Genomic DNA, 20,136 nt, shown 5'->3' with positions numbered 1-20,136 from the left:
ATTATACTTGTAATTATCGTTTGGCGCGTGTCTTACGGCCCGACTTTGTGGTCGCCTTTTCTAACTTTTTCTGTTCCAATCGTTCTCTGACCTCAAGTTCGGTAGGCGTCGGCACATATGTTGACGACGATCGTCGAGTATTCGGCGAAGTGTCCGGTGTTTTGGTGACAGTTGACAAACGATTTAAAGCTAATGATCGCCGATCGGTAACTGAATTGGCCAGCACTGGAACCTGCGATGGACGAGGTGTGGCGATAGACTTTCGGGCCGATGTCTTAAACTGAGTCGTACCGATTGGCATAGTTGGCCGATTAGCTAACATAAATCTAGGTGTCGGTCCACCAATTGATTTCCTAGCAGTTGTTTTTGATCCAAAATGTCTAAAATCTATATTTACTTTTTCCTCCTCCTCTTCATCCGATTCATTAACTTCTTCTTCTTCTTCATCTTCTTCCTCCTCCTCTTTAACATTATTGATGTCATACTCAGGACTGGAGACATAGGTTCGCGTAATTCGTCTACTATTGTTGAGCTCAATGTCCGAGTCGGACATATCGCCGCCACGAATCGATTTTCGGCCGCTAACCACTTGTCTCATACGGGAACCCAAACCATCCGACGCTATGGACGACGACGGTGGTCGTGGGTTAGACGAAATAACACTCATACCACTGGTACGGGTCCTCTTAACCGGTGTTGTCGACACCCTAGGAGTTGTCTCACGTTTGCGTTTGTTGTCTGTCGTTACCGTCGGCTGCTGACTACCGACATAGTCGTCGGCCTTAAGGTCTGACACTTTAAATTCAAACTCTTCCGACTCTTGAATAGCAATCAACGCCTTCCTCAGTAGCGACTTCTGAGCCATATTGAGTACCGGTAACATTGGGAGATCCTCTTTGATATCAAACGCCATCAGCGCATCTTTGTCTTGATATCCGTTATCAATCAAGACATCGATGGTCTCTCTATCGATGGACGGCATCTCACTTAATACTCTTTCGGTAAAATTCTGGTCGACATCCATGTGCTGGTCATCGTTGTCACCGATAATATGATTAACTAATTGTTTCATTTTATACATAACTTATGTAAACAACTGATGGATCAATTGAAGTGATAGTTATATCTATTATTAAAATCACTGTTTATTTTGTTTGCGTTTGAAATAAACGTTTGTTTAATGAATAAGAAATAATAAATTAATTTCAAAAATTATAAAACATTGTATTATTGCAACACATGTTGTAGTGTTCAGTGTTGACATTTGACGTATGTTTTGCATTATAATTGTCTACAACATTCTAACAATACATTGTACTGTATAGTTAAAAAACCAAACATTTGTAACCATCAATAACGTCCAACAAATTATTGTCCCCATTATTATTACTACTACTAAATTGAAGTTTATTTGTTTTGCAAAACATTACATTAAAACCTTAATAATTATTTAGACGTAATTAATAGTCAATTACTTTTCTACTGTACATTATTGTAATATTTTGATTGCAAAATACATTCGAATATTTTTGTGTTTGTGTTATCATTTGAAAAAAAAAGTTTATTTGCATTTTAGTTATAACTAGAGAATCAAATTATAGTTATTAGAAAAGTTTGTATTCAATTCAATAACATTAAAAACAATATTACAGTAGATATATATAATTTATAAATACAATTTACAAATTATAATATTTGTTGAATTATTTTATGGTAAAAATTATATATTTTATATTTTTTAAGAATAAGTTTAGTATAATATACATATGTATAAAAAAAACAGGTAACTGATACAACAAAAAAATAATTATTTAACTAATACTAATATTTTACAAAAAAAATATTATTTATTTAATTAATACTAATATTTTACAAAAAAAAATATTATTTATTTAATTAATACTAATATTTTACAAAAAATTATATGATTAATTTATACATATATAGAAATAATTAATACTATTTGAAATGTTGCCACAACTCTAGTTAAATATACTTTAAACTTTAATTAAAATGTGATAATCCATAGATCTTTATGTGATGATCAATAAATTTTAGGATCATCACACACTATGTGTAAACATTATGTATACTGTTATAGTGCTATACACATACTAAGTGATGATCCATTTTGATGTATGTGATATTTATGTCAATTTAATATTTTAACATTTTATTCTTGTATTCAATTATTAATTACAATATATTCAATTATTTATGTTTATTTATAAAATGTTTTCTAACGCCGGATGAGTAGTTAAAAAGTTTACTACAAAACGATCCATTGTTGTGTGACGATCCAGTATGCAAACATATAAACTGCCATTCATATTTTTCAATATGCTCTTTATAGGACTGAGCTTTAGTCCACACTTTATTTTCGCACTCTCTATGTTCCACACATTTAAAAAAACGCGATCCGATTGCTTTAGCTTTTTGTGATTTTATAGCCATTTTTTCTCGAAAGCGACGAAACTCATACTGATTACCAGTCGGTTTATGAATCTGGATCGTCATTAAAAAATAATTTTTAAAAAATTAAAATAATAATATAAAATTAGATCATCACATACAGCCACGACTTCGTTATCCATTGAATCAATATTGACTAAACCAGGAATATATTTTGGTTTTTGTATGACATCATATAAAGTAAACTATAAAGATCATCACATTATAAGATTTAGGATCAACACATTAACAATATGATCATCACTTACCTCATCCGATTCATCACCGCTTTGTTGATCTTTTGAATCATCACTTATCAGATTAATATCTTCACTTTCTTGACTTGAGTCCAACTCCTAATAAACAAATGATTGTAAATAAAAAGATCGTCATAAATAAGAGGATCATCACATTTACGATATGATCGTCACATATAAATGTAAAATATGTCGTTACCGTCGACTGCTGACTACCGACATAGTCGTCGGCCTTCAGGTCTGACACTTTGCATTCAAACTGTTCCGACTCTTGAATAGCAATCAACGCTTTCCTCAGCAGCGACTTCTGAGCCATATTGAGTACCGGTAACATTGGGAGATCCTCTTTGATATCAAACGCCATCAACGCATCTTTGTCTTGATATCCGTTATCAATCAAGACATCGATGGTCTCTCTATCGATGGACGACATCTGACTTAATACTCTTTCGGTAAAATTCTGGTCGACATCCATGTGCTGGTCATCGTTGTCGACATCATTGTCACCGATAATATGATGAACCAATTGTTTCACTTTATTCATATTTTTAGGACAAAACTTATAAAAATAGCTAATTTAATCAATTAAAGTGATAGTTACTGAAAAATCAGTGTTTATTTTGTTTGCGTTTTTAAAATAAACGTTTGTTTAATGAATATGAAAAATAAATTAATTTCAAAATATTAAAAAACTCTATTATTGCAACACGTGTTATATCCAACAAATACGTCCAACAAATACGTCAAACAAATACGTCCAACAAATAAAATGACGATCAAATTTAGTTCAAATTAAGTGATGATCCAATTATTGTATATAACTTAGTATACGTTAGATTAATCGTCACGTTATTTTCGAATGTTTCATATTTTTGGTTATTTGTGTAAACTTTAACTAATATTTGTTTCTCTAGTTATAAGCCATAAATTGATAATAAAATAAATTATTTAATTATTGCATTAATATTAACACTTGTATTGCAATCGCCTATAATATCAGTGCTGGACATCAACCGACGGTAACCACTCAATGGCCAACCAACGTCTGGAACAGTTCGCCAAACGTTTGACCACTGCGTTCACCGTTACGAAAGACGGTTCACACGTTCAACAATTGGCCGACTTTTTCGGTACGTCCGACAACGTCTATCGAGATGTCCTCGATTTGGTCAAACTATTGTCGGCAAACAATACCAAATTCAGCGGTATTAAGACATCGTTGGCCTATACTATAGTCGAACAACTCGGCAAATATGTTGGCCAAAGTCCGGACAGTCAACAAATGACTGCACGGTTGCTGAACCCTACCGTACGTAATGAGGCCATGGATTTTGCACTTCGCAGGGCGAACAAGACATGGATGGACATTGTTGTCGATGTCTATCATCTGAAAACGATTCCCGAATCGGAAATACTGGCCAATGTCGGCACTTTGTTGGCCGAAAAGAAGTACTTGGACGCCGCACTTTTGGTCACAACGTTTGACTTGAGAGACCACTTTGATATCAAGCAAATACTGGTTCCGCTGTTGTTTCAGGTGTTGTTTGTCGCCAATTGTTATATATTTTTTAGTGGACACCATCTGTTGATATCGTATACGATATCCAATAGAGTTATCTGTTTTTAAAAACTGATTTTATTTGTGTTTTTTTTAGGATAAGCTATCGGTTATGGAGGACTACATACGCGATCAGCAGCGGACACACGGCTACGAGTTTATCAAGTTTTTGGACAAATGCTACGTCGACCGCAACTATGCCCTTGAGATTGCCGATCAAATAAAGGGTACACGATATGAAAAACTGGAACAAAGAGCTATACAAAAATTGGTGACCCGTTTGCTCAAACATTATCAGATCGATGACAGTGCCTGTCCTAACATTGTCGGCCAACAACATAGCCGCCAATTGCGATATCTATTGCATCGCAGGTTTATCGAGGTTTGTGTCCAATAATTTTGTTGTTGTTGTTGTTGTTGTTCCGTCTGTTTTATAGTAATCATAATTATTACAGTATTTTATTTTTCGATATTTCGACTTACGATATGTTTTTTTTTAAGAACGGTTTTTCTGATGGTTCCTGGAATGAGATTATCACCAAAACAGTGGCCGACAATCCACGACTTCAGGAAGAGCTGGTCATCGAAATTGTCAACTATAGCATAGATGAGTCGTACAAATGGGCCCAAGAGTTCAATATACCGATCGATAAGAGACCGACTTGTATACAGAATATGACCGAAAGTCAATTGACTCCTAAAATGTATGTTTAGTTTAGTTATTTTATTATTGAATTTATTATTTTTTTTTTCACTATAAAAGTCGTATTTTAGTATTTACTACTAATTGCTTGTATTGCAGGTCAAATGCCAACCAATGGGACGATTGGGGAGAAACACCGGTTAATAATAATAATAACTACTATCAATTGAAACTATCGATAATTACCGATGTTGTTTGGGTCAACAGTGACCAAAAGTTTGATATTTTTATCAATCGTATAGCTGAGGTAATTATATGGCGATATTTGATTACTCGGTAATTAATTTTTTGGTTATTCATTGGCATAAATTATCAGAATTATTCGGTTATCGGCATCGACGGTGAATGGCCACCACTATTGAATCCCAATTCATCGACTACCGAAAAGCTATCGTTGTTGCAAATTGCTGCACAGGATTGTTGTCATATAATTGATGTAATGAAACTACGGGACAGTCAGTGTTGGACACAATTTACCGAACGTATACTGAACTCCAAGTCGATTATTAAATTAGGTTACGGTATACAACACGATCTGACACAGATTCGCCAATCGTTGCCGACAAATGCAGTTTACAGTCCCGTAAATGTGTTAGATTTGTCCAAATTTTTTGAGTTTGTTTTGAGTGAATTTCCAAATATTATTGACGATTCAGTGATAGCCGATTGCCGCCAAAAAAAAGATTTGAAAGGATTGTCTAAAACTGTTTTTATATTGTTGGGCAAACCGTTAGACAAATCGGAACAGTTTTCCGATTGGAGTCGACGGCCATTACGTGAAGAACAGATTGAATACGCGGCTTTAGACGCGTTTTGTTTGATCGAAATTTTTGATCGATTTCGACAATTATTTTCGGAAAACAGTTTAAATTTTGATGAATTTGTTGGAAATTTTCTGTCGGGAAAATTACAGAAAAGACATAACAAAAGGAAAACAAGCGACGACTCAGCCGATAAACAATTGGATTTTGACTGTCCATCTGTTAATGTTAAAGATTTTAAGTGTGTCTGCGATACTATGCTTCAAGGTATCAGTGCTCTACTCTTTGTTATTATTATCTCATATGTTATAATAGATATTTGATTTTTTTTTCGGTCAAATTATAAGGTTTGGGTAGATATTTGCGTATATGCGGTGCCGATATCTTAATAGCCGAGACCAACGATGACCACCACAAGTCTGCCCGATTGGCACTGGACCAGGGACGGCTACTGTTGACCTGTGGGGCACCGTATGATTATTTCAGGTCGAGACTGCCCGCCGGCAAGTGTTATAGGGTTCCCAATGGTATCAATGCTTTCGAGCAATTGGAGATAGTGTTGAACAAGTTTAACGTTAGAGTTACCGAACCGGACCTGTTTACCCGATGTCCGAAGTGTAACTGCAATGACTTCCAAGTACTGACCAGTAGTCAAATGAGCCGATTGTATGAAAATCGTGATTCAGCTAAAACTAAATCAGGAGTTGATGTCAAGTTTGAGGGCTTTCACAGCAATATCTTCAGTAAAGTAAATGAATTTCTTATGTGTCCCACTTGTGGTCAAGTGTTTTGGGACGGCTGTCATCAAACCCGATGGAAGGATAAGATTCAGGATTTGTTGTTCAAAGTGGTCGCAGATGATGGCGAAGACCAACAACAACAACAACAACTGTGCGATAATAGTGAGCCGGAAGTGATTTGTTTGGATTGATTGTTGAATATAATACTTGAGTTACAAATGTATAATAGTTTTTGTAAATATATTCAAGATTTTTCATTGTTTTTTTTTTAATTATATGATAATTATTTATTTAACAAATGATATAAAATTTTTTTATATTTATGAATCACACATTTTCATAGTTTTATAATCTTATTTATTATTTGATAATAATAATAATTCATTAATATAAATATCGGATAATGTAATTTCATTATTATTATTTTATATAATTTATTTTTTTCAACATTTAATTTTTATGTTGATTTTATTGTTAAGAATACATATTAAATACATTAATTTGATTTTGAATAAAATGATTTTTTTTATACAATACAAACTTTTTAAACTATATTATCTATTAAATAATAATATATCATATATTTTATTTATATACTAATTTATATCTTTTTAGAAAAATTTATTATAAATTATTATTAAAAAAAATAATTAATTATTTAAAAAAAAACAAAACAAAATTTATGAAACATATTTATAAAACAACATTTGACAACAACAACAACAAAAATACCGATAATAATAATAATAATAATACGGTAATAATAAATATATAATAATATATATATATATATTGATTTAATAATCACTTTGAAATTGTTATCACAATATAACCAACAACAACAACAAAAAATCAAATCAATAGTATATATATATATTTTTTCAGTAACAAAAAAAGTGGTATAACTTTATATATATATATATATATATATAAATCTTATTTTCTAAGGATTTATGGAACAGTCATCTTTGGACAGTTGTCTTTGTCGTTTATCGTCGATACCGAAATACCAGCCGCAACTGTTCTCACACTCTTTGACTGTATTGAAGTTGTTTTTATTGCCAAAACAGCCGTAATAAAGGAAACACTCGCAAACCTTTCTGTCCTTATGATAGTAGTAGCGAATGGTTAGCCGTCCTGTTTGATGATCAGTACTGTTTGAACACCAATAGCCCGAGTCCTGTGCCGTTTCCAGACACAACTGCCGAGTAGTCATTATTGTCGAATTGATTTTCGTCTTGATTCCAGTGTACGTGTTCTGCAACAATGACTTTACTTTGTCGGTCAGTTTTCTAGGCTTCGGTGTCGTCATTGTTGTCGATGTGTTGGACATAACAACTGTATTATTATTGATTCTTGGATCTAATGATAATTAGTTTTAGTTAAAGAAGAAGAAAAAAACAGATTTTTTTGTGGATTAAATTGTTTGCTTTGTTTGTCAATTGTCTCAACAAATACCTCCGGGTTTTTGTGGCCTTTTTGTGGTCACCTCTTGTACTAGCAGTGGATGAGCAGTAGTCATATTTGGATTATTCATAATCCAGGCAGACTTGAGAGTGACATCATCTTCATCATCATCATCGACGTCATCATCATCTTTGCCGTCGCCTTTACTATCCTTAGACGTATCGATATCTTTCTCACCCTTTTCATCGACCAGTTCGGCATTGGGATCCATGTCTGGCGCTTCGGTAGCGTTTCCCTGTTCGCCATTCATTTCGTAGTCGTGATAGACATCGTTGGCCGCTTGAAGTGTCCGATCCTCTTCATCGTCTTCATCGGCAGCTGTAGTCATACTATTGTAGTCAATGGTCGCCACTTTTTCTCTGTTCTTATTATTATTATTATTAGCACTTATTTTTGTGGTCAATACACCGGACACCGGACCTTCGTTTTGTTGGTGTTGTTGTTGTTGTTGAAGTTGGTGTTGGAGATGGTGTTGTCTAACATTCTTTACGAACCGTAAAATACCTGTAAATTATATTTTATTATTATTTTTTAGGTATATATATATATATATATATAATAAAAAGTTAACCCATCTATACATCTATATATCTATACAACTGTATCCCTACTACTACTACTACTGCTACTATAACTACTGTCTCCTCGTAACTACTTATCCTATCTTCTAATTCTTACCATTATTTTTGTCAATTTTTGTATGTTTGGCAGTAGTGGTAACTGTTTTACAATCGGCAACAACACTGTAGACAATCACCAAAACCGCTAATATGGTAAACAAACGCCTAAATAACGGTGTATTGAATGTCATTGCGATCCGAAACCATATTTAGACATTTGTTTTGAGTATTTATGTTTCAATAAAATAAAATAAAAATTATTCAATTAAATTTATAAATAAATAAAAAATAAATAAATAATTATGAAATAATTTTCAAAATGATTTTTGTTTGGTTATTAAATTTTTTTTAATAAAAAAAATTATTTTATTTTCTAAAATATACTATAATTTAAATAAAATGTTTGAATTAATTTCTATTTTTTCCATTAAAAAAAATTATTCTATTAGTATTACAATAATTATTAACAATTAGTTTATTAAAATATTTATTTTTTTAATATTATCACAATAATAGTACATTTAAAATGTAGTAAAAATTACATAATTTATGACTTTAATTAAAAATAGAAATTAATTTTGTTTCATATACATTTATAATGATATAAATGTATATTTTTTAAAAATTAATAATTAGTAATAATTAAACATGTACGTTAAGTTATTTAAATATAAAATAGTTTTTTTTAAAAACAACTATTTATTAATATTGTATATAAATTTTGTTTCTTCTAAGAAATTCATTATATTTATAAACAAAATTAATTTTCTATAAATTGAAAATCTAATTGTTATATTAGAAAACATTACTTTATTGTTAAACATTAAATATTTTATGAATCAATTAAAAATGTTAGTTTCAATAAAGATAAAAAATTATATTTATAAATATATTATTAATAATTAACATAATAAGCAAAATATAAACTTATATACTTTATAAACATAATTGTAATTATTTTTGGATAATATTATTATTACTATTAGACTTTTTTAATCACTTAAAATCACATATTTTACTAATTAATTAAATACTATTATATCATATGATATATTATGATTCTGTTATTACAGTAAACTATAGACTATATATTTTAATTTAAAATATACTGATAGTTCTCAACTAGTCTTTAAATATTATAATTTTTATGACTAATTAATATTTTAGTTATAATTATTTAAATAATTTAAATTTTATTTATAATCAATAAAATGTTTTTTTGCATCATTTATAATTTTTGCCGCATTTTTTAGTTTTAAACAAGTTTTAGTTACTTTAATTATGGATTAATAACATTGATATTTTTTTATTAATATGAAAATATCAGTGTAAATATTTATTTTAATTTTTTTGATAACAATTTTGTTTTATCACACACACAGTGTCTTACAAATAAATATATATAAAAATTAAAATCATATTTAAAAAAAATATTAACTAATATTACATTTGTTTATTTAATTTCAAAGTTAAAATGCAATAATAAAAACATTTTTTTTTTAATTTTAATTATTTACAATTTTTTTTAAATTGTTTCTTGTTATTCTAAATATAGTAAACAATTACAATAATTTGTTATTTTTTTAAAATACAATTTTATCATAATTATTGTGAAATATTTGTCTAAATTATTTTTATTTCAAGTTCATGATAAATAACAGTCATAATAAAATGTTTTAATATATCAACAAATATTATTATATAAAGTAATTTAATTTATATTAATAAATATTACATTTAAAGTGTAAAAATTTTGTGATTTTTATTACACGTTTTTGTGTTGATATTAATAAGAATTTTGTCATATTATCAATATTTATAAAAAATAAGTTAAATTATAGTTTAGGTTTTATTTATTCAAAAAAAAAATTTAGTTTATTGACACAATATAATTATTGTTGTACTATATTTATTTTAAGTTATTTTATTTTTTAAAACATCACATTTTAATTGGAAATGAATGAACTTTCGGTTTAAAATTGATAAAAATCTAAGTTTCAAAACAAATAATTGACTCAAAATTGTTTCATTTATATACAATATATATATATACTGTATAATATTAATATAATTTATTTGTATATAAGTCATTGAGTTATAAAATACTGTATTATTAATATATATATATATATATATATATAAATATATAGATATCTTTTTATTGTCGAAAAAAATATTATTATTAATTACTACAGATTTGTAGTTCAATATTATTAATAATAATTAAGGTTTTTAATTATTAATTATGACTTTTATATGCATTTTTGATTTCTTATTTTACATATTTAATTAGGAGTTATACTCAAAATTAAATGGAAAACTTATTTTTTTAAAATTTAGAAACTAATAACTTTTTAAATAAAAAATTGTCTGTACTGTATATCTAAATTTTTTTTTATTGAACATTATAAATATAGTTTATTAACATTTTTTTTGATAATAAAACCAACAAAAAAAATAATAATTACATTTGACTCTATTATAATAATTATTGTGGATTAATGGATATTTAATAATAATTATTATTATTACTATTACTAATAATAACAAATAAAACACAAGACTAGAAATGACAATTCAATCGCCAAATGTCGAGTCATTGAAGATCTCGTCGAAAGAGGAGAAGAGGAAGTGGCGCAAGAAGTTTGTCCGATGCGAGTCATTGCCCATCGATTTGAATCAAAATCAGACGACAATAATCTCAGAAAAGCCGCCGAAATATTCGCAAACCATCGAAAGATATCATATCTACAATATTGATGAACTGCCCGATGATTGCCAATCGCCGACGGCGGCCGCAGCCGCCAACAGTGGTGGTCCGATGACTGGCTATCAGTTGTTGATATTGATTTTGCTATCGTATGGCAACTTCTGGATCGCCGCCTGTGTTAGCCTTCAGGCGCCCTTTTTTCCCAAAGAAGCCGAATCTAAAGGTAATAATAATCACTAATTTTTAATTTTGGATAAAAAAATTTACTAATTTATTTTGCCATTAATTATCCGCCACTCCTTCAACACACACACACACACACACACACACAGGCGCCACACCCACCGAATACGGACTGGTATTTGGCATCTATGAGCTAATGATTGCCATCACATCACCACTGTTTGGCAAACTCATAGCCAATGTGTCTCCGCTGGCACTCTGCGAGTTGGGTCTTGTTGTGTCCGGTTTCAGTACCGCACTGTTCGGACTACTCGATCGCCTAAACTTTGGCGTCTCATTCATAATCATGTGTATCGGTGTCCGTATCATTGAGGGCATCGCTTCGGCGGCATTCATGACGGCCTCCTATGCCATCATAACCAAAGAGTTTACCGACAGAATTGCCACATCGTTCTCGACTTTGCAAACATTTTTCGGTTTGGGTCTCATATTGGGCCCCACTTTAGGCGGTGCACTCTACCAATTAGGCGGCTATATGTTGCCGTTTATAGTGTTGGGCTCATTCCTACTATTGGGTGGTGTCGCCATTTTCTTGTTAATCGAAATCGAAATAAAGACATCCCAACAAAAATCTGGCAATTTTTTGGAGTTTATCTCCGATTCGGGTACACTGTTGGACGCACTGGCTATTGCAATGTCGCTCAACTTTATCGGCTTCAATGCGGTCACTCTTGAGCCACATCTACGGCAATTTAAGTCAGTTTTATAGCCCATATATAAAATTATTGCATTAATTATCTTTAAATATTAATTTTTGTTGTTTGGTTATACATAATATGTAGTCTCAGTCCGCTACTAATCGGATCAATATTTATCATATTTGGTGCCACACATGCCATCATTACACCCATTTGGGGCAAACTATGTGAAAATGGGGTTAGTTTTTAATAAATAAATATATATATATATTTACTAAAATAAAACAAATTAATTATAATATAATAATATAATAGATATCGCCAAAAAAGTTATGTATAATCGGTTATCTATTGTGTACTGTTGGCTATTTATTTATTGGACCACAATTTTTTATACCAATAGAGCCGTAGGTAAAAAAATATTTACTAATTTAAAAAAAAATATTATTTATTTTTGATTTAATTAATTAATTTATTTATTTAGACAATTGTGGCTAATTGTAGTGTCGCTGATATTTATCGGACTCGGTTTGGCCTCCAAACTGATAACGGCATTCATTAGTACACTAAACGATTCAATCAATAGGCGAGGCTTTCCCGACGATATGTCCACCTATGGTCTGGTGTCGGCCATGTATTTCTCGGCCAACTCTATCGGGTATTATTTTAGTCAAAAAAAATATGTTGCTTTTACTACTAATAATACTATTAAAAAAAATATTATCTATATTTTTTTAAACACATTTTCTTTAATCAATAGTGCATTTATTGGGCCCACATTAGGCGGTTTCCTATTAGATACAATTGGTTATCGCAATTCAACATTAGTGATACTCATAATTGATTTAATTTTGGTATATATTTTTTTTGATTTTATTTATTTTTGATTATAAATAAATAAATTAATTTTTTGTTTTGTTTTGTTTTTTGTATTTATAGTTAACATTACTTGTAATATATTTAATAACTAGAAATAGAAAACGTCGTTATTTTAAAAGTATTGATGAAATTCAGCCACTTTTACAATATAATTAATTTAATATTTAATTAATTGTTTATTTTAAATAATTTTTTTAAATTAAAATATATCAATAATTTGTTTTGTTTTATTTGCTTGTTTTTCGTATATATTGTTTTTAAAAATACTTAATTATAAAAATATGTTTATTTTATTTATAAAAAAATAATTCTCTATTACCTGTAATTTTATTTGTATAATAATGATTTAAATAAAATTATATTTTTTTAAAACTCAAATTATCTTATTTCCAATAAATGAATATATAATATTTGTCATAATTCAAATTACAAAATTTACTTAAAAAATTATTAATAAACTATTATGAAATTTAACTTAAATAAACTATATATATATATATATATATAAATTGTTTAATTCAATTTAGCTAAAATCTAGATTTAATATTTTATTTATAATATTTAAAACACATTATCCTGATAAATATCATTATAATGTTAATAATAATTATTATATTTATCATGATTAATTAATGATTGTAACTTATTGTAAAACAATCAAGTTCATATTTTGTTTATCAAGATTATTTTTTTTAAAAAACAGAAAATAGTAATTATAATAATAGTAGTAATAGTTAATTTTAATTTTTGCTATTATTTTTAAAATAATATTCAAGTTTTGTACTAAAATTATAATTTAAATTAGTAATAGATTATAAGTAGATTATTTATAACTATATTTTGTCAATGTTAAACATAAATATTACATTTAGTTACTATTAACTACAAAAAAAAAATTAAAATTCTATATTAAATACTAGTTTTTTTTAAATATATAGCCAACATATTACCAATTGATTGAAATTATATTTTTAAAATAAGTAAAGACATAATAATAATAATATAAATAAAAAAATTTGTTTCAAAAAAATATAACGATGACGTCGATGACGGCCAACTTAGACGAACGTAAAGCACTGGCCAATACATATGATCTCAAACGTATTGTCGAAGTATTTGGTCGGACACTCGGCCGACACAAAGTTCAGATGAAAAAGTCGGACATCGAAATACTGCAGTTCAACGCCAACGAGTGTTTGCGACAAAAATATCTGGACTATTGGCCCGAAGTGCAAGAATTTTACAGCGAATTGGGTCTACCAGAGGACGAGTTTAACTACAATCTGGAGGACTGGATGATACCGTTGCTGTTGCGGACGTGCTGGTGGTACGACACTACACAATGGCCGGGAGACGATGACCAACGCAATGTTGTACGTGTAAGCGGTCGCTATGGCCTACAGAAAGAGCATCACCGGCAACTCGGGTTGCTGTTTGTTGTGGCCAATCGGGTCAGCGATTTGGGCCTAAACGAAACGGAACTGGCACTGCTCAGTACGTACTGTCTATTGCAGGGAACGTATAGTTTTCTATATCAGACACATACGACCCGCAAACGGGATGCCATTACCAAATTTATCGGTAATTACGAGCGCATCCTATATCCCCATCAAACCAAACGATTTGCACAGTTGTTGTTAATGTTATCAAAGTTACAGCTCATTAGCTTAGGGATCAAGTCTTAGGGCTGAACAAAACAATTATTTATTTATTTATTTTTAAAAAAGTGATAATAATTGTTTGTTTGCCAGATATCTATAATAATAATAATAAATATTTTAAAATCTGCAACTAATGGTATTCAGAAATTTTTTTTTAAACTTACAAAAAAAATATTAAGTCATTTAATTATATATAAAAATAATACAATACATACTATTTACTAATAACAATTTAATTTATTTTAATTAATAATAAAAATTATACATAATTTTTTTGCCAGTATGTAAATCTTGGATGTTATTAAAATTATTAATTATATAATTAATTTTCTAAAATATATATATATATATAATCTAATGATGCAGATGTTCATCATATGAAATAAGTTAATAATAATAAATAAAAAAAATTGATGTTTTTTGTTTAAATTACATTTAACGGGTGGCTGATTGAAACATTAAAGTGAGCTATTTATTTAAAATAGTAAAGTAAGCATATTTAGCACCTGATATATTAATTTATATGACAGTGCTTTTTTTGTTATAAATATACAAAAATATAAATGTGAATTATAATTAACCGCTATATTAGCTATATTGCAAATATACAGTATTTTATATATATATATATACCTGTAATAATCGTTTTGGTTCATAGCATCGATAATATTAAACTAATTTTTTTTGTTAATTATTATAGTTTTTAGTTTGTTTGTTATTAGTTATACTTATTTTATAGTTGTTAGACACCACTTTTTTTTGGTATTAAAAAAACCATTTGGTGCCACCAAACGTGTTGGCATACTATTGGCTGTCGAGTCACTTACTAAACTAATTATTGACTAAATTATTTCAAACAAACAAACAAAAAAAACTTGACTTTTTTCAATCAGTTAATAATTTTTTGTTAAAAAATATTGATAATTTTTTAAACATACTATACATTGTTTTTTAATTATTTACATATATATAATATAGTAAATCTCAAATGAATTATCATCAATAATTTGAATGATAATATATCCCGACAACAAAAAAAAGTTTTATAACTTATTTAAAGTGAATAATAATAATAATGCAATCAATTGTCTCAAAAATATTTGCATTACTTTTATTGAGTCTAATAGACGTCTCAAATCAGGTCACAGTCATCGTTAAGAAAACACATTACATCGGTTCAGTCAACGTTGTCGATGGAGTACAAGTGCACACCTATCTGGGCATACCATACGCTCAGCCACCGGTAGGTGAGCTCCGGTTCAAGAAGCCGTTACCAGTCGCCGAACCGCCGAAGACAGTGGACGCCACCGAATGGCGTCCGGCCTGCTATCAGAATGAATTGTTCAAAGAGCTGATCATCAATAAGAGTCTCAGCGAAGACTGTCTCCATTTGAACGTATGGTCGCCGAAGAACGACAACGAACGCCAGTACGAGGCCGACCCGTTAAGGCCAGTACTACTCTGGATTCACGGCGGTGCCTATATATCCGATTCGGCCAGTCGTCCCATATATGACGCCCGATGGTTGGCCGCCAAATCTGATGCCGTAGTTGTGACCATTAACTATCGATTGGATATATTGGGATTTTTCTATTCGGGCACCGATGAAGCACCGGGTATATATATATAAGGGCACCAGTAGTTTAGTGAAAAATATTACTGAAAAACTTTTACTATTTAAATATAGGAAACGTTGGCCTATGGGATCAGGCGCTGGCCATGGAATGGATTATCGATAATATAGCATATTTTGGTGGCGATCCTAAAAAGATAACATTAATCGGTGAAAATGCCGGCGCCTTTTCTATTGGTGTCCACTTGTTATCACCGATTAGTCAGAGTCTCTATCAGAATGCTGTAATGATTTCGGGTTCGGCGTTGAACTACATTATCGGCGAGAATCCCGAAGTGGCCAAAGAAAAGTGGCTTTTGGTGGCCAACGAGATGAAGTGCATCAAAAAAGACAGCGCCAACAACTTTACTGAGGAAGTCATGTCGTGTTTGCGCAACAAATCGGCCGCCGATTTGTCCAAAACGTTGCTACTGTTGTCGCACAAAGCGAAGAGCGAGAAGAAAAAGTTTGACGAAATTACTCCTCAAGTGATCTTCGGAGACGCCTTTCTGCCGGAATCGCCCGAAACAATGCTGACGGCTGGCGATCATAAGCGTAGTGTCAATGTGCTGATAGGACATACCGATGACGAGGGCGGCTATATGTTGCCAATGGTCGATATGGAGAGGTATGCGCTGATGAATCCGAAATCGATAACCAAAGATGAAGCTGAAGCCGATCTGAAGAAACTGACCAAACAGTTGATTACGAAGACAAAGATAAATGCCGACAAAGTGGCCAAAACTTACTTTTCGTCGCTGAAGTCCAGCACAGACGAGAAGATACTTCGCCGGACATTAGGCGTGGCTTTAGGCGACTATTATATTACTTGTCCGACCATTTTGTTCGGCAAACAACTGGTCAAAAGTTCGGCGGCAGACAAAGTCAATGTCTATCACTATTATTGGACCCGAAAAGTATCCGATAAGGCTGTTCCCTGTGCCGATTGGATGGGCAGCTGTCACGGAACCGATACCTATATGCTGTTTGGCGATCCGTTTATCAATAGAGACAACTATGAAGAGGAGGACAGACAGATGTCCGAGAGGTTCATCAAAACTATCTCTCATTTTGCATATCACGGGTCTGTCATAAAAGTAGACAATTGTTTTTAATTTACTAATTATTGTGGAAATTGTTTTTTTTTCAATTTTAGTCGACCTCTCAATCAACAGAACAAAGAATGGCCTAAATATTATATGAAAGACGAAGAAGTGATTGCACCCTATTATGAATTCAATGGCAACGATGACAAAGTTGATGACATCGTAGACATTGTCACCGACAACGACAACAACAGCGCGAAGAAAAAGAAAAAGATTTTCGGCAAAAATCTGAAGACAAAAGAGTGCGAAAAGTTATGGAAAAAATATATCATTTAATTGAATAATAATTAATAAAAACATTTTTTTTAAAAAACATTATTTTTATTAGTATTTTTATTTATGGTAATTGTGTTTTTTTAAATGAAATTTTTGTTTATATAATTTTATTGATATATATTTGATTATAGATTAGTCTAATATATATACCGTTTAATAAATAACTTTAAAAATGTAAAAAAAATTTGTATAAACATCTGATCTCAAAATGTTATCAAACAATAATTGCTGTAAGACTACTACTATTATTATATATAAACAGTTATATTTGAATTTTTAAAAAAAATTGTTTAATATTGTGATTTATTTTTAAAGCAAAATAGTCATCTATTTTTATTAAACAATAAAGAAAATTATATAATAATAATAATAATAATATTCTGCAATAATAGTTGGCACTAAACTCTATTAATGTTATTTAAAAAATAAAATATAATATAATTATATTATTACAATTCAATGCCAATAAATATAACTATAGTATACAACTTATTGATGTTAATTGATTTTTTATATGTTTGCCAACTAGTACATTTTAATAATAATAATAATAATAATATACACATATACATAAAATTTATATTAAATCTAATAATTTAAAAACAATTAATTACATTATTGTTAATAATAAATGTTTTTTTTTGAAAAATACAATAGTATTCAAAAAATACTTTATACTATTAATAATATTTTAATAATTTCATAACACATACATAATATATAAAATTGTTTAGTCATTGATTGTCTAACTACTACTACTACTACTATACTGTTAATTAATTTACAAAATTAAGTACAGTATTGTAAAATACATTATAAATTTAAAAACACACATTTTTATGTCGTAAACAAACAAATAATTTAGTTAATTTATCTTAATTAGTATTTAAATAAAATGTCCTAGGTTAAACAATAAAGAGTGGAAAATTTTTGATAAAAAATATCAAATAAAATACAAGATTTTTATAAATATTTTATGTAAATATTAATTTAGAAATCTAAACCGTTTTCTTAAAAATTAAAGTGAATAGTAATTTATCGTAATATAAATATTATTATCATGTTATAGCAATTTATTATTAAGATTATTATTATTATCATAGTTTAGTATAATATAATATTTAAAAAATGTAAAGTATTAATATTTATTAACCTTTATTAACAATTCACTATATTTATACATATGTTTGCAAACGTGTAACTATTGTAATAATAATAATAAGTAATTATATTTTTTAAAAAATTATTTATATATTATTTATTAGTTAATTTAAATACAATACAATTATTATAATTTACAAAAATATTTTTAAAAAAACTTGTAATGAAAACTTGCAAATTGCAAACATAGCAACAAAATGTTTTAAACTAAAAAAAAAATAAATGTTTAATATAGAAAATTAAAAATCTAAATTTAAGAAAAATTTTGTTGCCATGTTACATTTATATATACAGTATATATAATATAATATTATTGCATGTATTTCCTCTAGTTACTAGGAGTCTAGTATATTTATTTATTAATGTTTTTTTTTGTAGCATTTATAATAGTCTAGACAAACAACATGTACTAATCTTAAAAGTAATTAGATTGTACAATGTACATGTATAGACTATATTTATTTTTTTAAAAAAAAATCAAAATAAATAAACTTTAAAACTCACAATTAATAAACTAAACTATTATTATTATTTACTATTTAGCTTATTTATAACAGGCAACAAAATCTATTGTAAATTTATTTAATAATAACAATATATTAATGTTTAGTATATATAAATATATATGTATACCTAATAAACTGGTTAAAACTAGAATAAATTAATAAATATTATTATTATTATTAATATATCTAGCTAAAAAATCAATAAATGTTTGCCTGGGATATCAATATTTAATATTAATAACTATTAAGCAGCTTATGTAAAGTATAATTTTATTAGTACAAAAAAATAATAATATTTATTTGACATTATAATACCAGTATATATTTAAATCAGTGTATTTTTTTTATAATAATATATTAAATAATAAAAAAAATAGGTATTTACTAATTTATATATATACTGTCAATATTTTAATAATAATAATGTACAACAAATATAATATATCACACAATATTATACTGTATTGAAAATGTGTTGTATGTTTGATAAAACAATAGGCTATTGTCAATAGCATTCAAAATATAATATCGTTTTAATTACTGTATAGAAAATTGTTTGTTAATTGATTTTTATCACTACTACTACTTTAATAGTATTGAAAACTATAAATTACATACATTTACAAAACACATTACACTTATTGAATATCGCACTGTATATCGCATTATAATAACTACATAGAGTGTTCAAATAAAAAAAAGAAAATACAGGAATATATGAAATTTAAACAAATTTTATTTATAAATTTACCAAAAAAAATAATATATATTTGATAATCAACCAATT

General features: G+C 28.7%; 4 protein-coding genes across 4 annotated transcripts; 3 read left to right on the top strand and 1 right to left on the bottom strand.

The window, feature by feature from the left end:
- The first annotated feature begins 3,614 nt into the window (after window positions 1–3,614).
- Window positions 3,615–6,661, top strand: LOC128955361 (exonuclease mut-7 homolog). Its single transcript, XM_054301026.1, has 6 exons — window positions 3,615–4,245; window positions 4,364–4,648; window positions 4,768–4,970; window positions 5,069–5,216; window positions 5,286–5,997; window positions 6,078–6,661. The coding sequence occupies exons 1-6, from the start codon at window positions 3,739–3,741 to the stop codon at window positions 6,659–6,661; spliced, it is 2,439 nt and encodes an 812-aa protein (XP_054157001.1). The 5' UTR covers window positions 3,615–3,738.
- Window positions 6,662–7,408: 747 nt separating this feature from the next.
- LOC128955366 (uncharacterized) lies at window positions 7,409–8,787 on the bottom strand. Its single transcript, XM_054301030.1, has 3 exons — window positions 8,616–8,787; window positions 7,929–8,441; window positions 7,409–7,832 (listed from the first exon to the last, which is right to left on the bottom strand). Exons 1-3 carry the CDS (start codon window positions 8,746–8,748, stop codon window positions 7,414–7,416), a joined length of 1,065 nt encoding a protein of 354 aa, XP_054157005.1. The 5' UTR covers window positions 8,749–8,787; the 3' UTR covers window positions 7,409–7,413.
- A 2,182-nt stretch (window positions 8,788–10,969) lies between these two features.
- Window positions 10,970–13,183, top strand: LOC128955573 (MFS-type transporter SLC18B1-like). The gene is made up of 7 exons (XM_054301245.1): window positions 10,970–11,490; window positions 11,600–12,206; window positions 12,293–12,386; window positions 12,464–12,555; window positions 12,633–12,806; window positions 12,909–13,002; window positions 13,088–13,183. The coding sequence occupies exons 1-7, from the start codon at window positions 11,127–11,129 to the stop codon at window positions 13,181–13,183; spliced, it is 1,521 nt and encodes a 506-aa protein (XP_054157220.1). The 5' UTR covers window positions 10,970–11,126.
- Window positions 13,184–14,057: 874 nt separating this feature from the next.
- LOC128955572 (cholinesterase 1-like) lies at window positions 14,058–17,682 on the top strand. The gene is made up of 4 exons (XM_054301244.1): window positions 14,058–14,400; window positions 15,830–16,304; window positions 16,376–17,384; window positions 17,457–17,682. The coding sequence occupies exons 1-4, from the start codon at window positions 14,065–14,067 to the stop codon at window positions 17,680–17,682; spliced, it is 2,046 nt and encodes a 681-aa protein (XP_054157219.1). The 5' UTR covers window positions 14,058–14,064.
- The last annotated feature ends 2,454 nt before the right edge of the window (window positions 17,683–20,136 follow it).

This window comes from Oppia nitens, unplaced genomic scaffold, assembly GCF_028296485.1.
Source record: "Oppia nitens isolate AA-2021 unplaced genomic scaffold, nextdenovo-longstitch-racon4-pilon3 scaffold2_pilon_pilon_pilon, whole genome shotgun sequence".
NCBI classification, from domain to species: Eukaryota; Metazoa; Arthropoda; class Arachnida; order Sarcoptiformes; family Oppiidae; genus Oppia; species Oppia nitens.
This window is presented reverse-complemented; position numbering and strand designations above follow the sequence as displayed.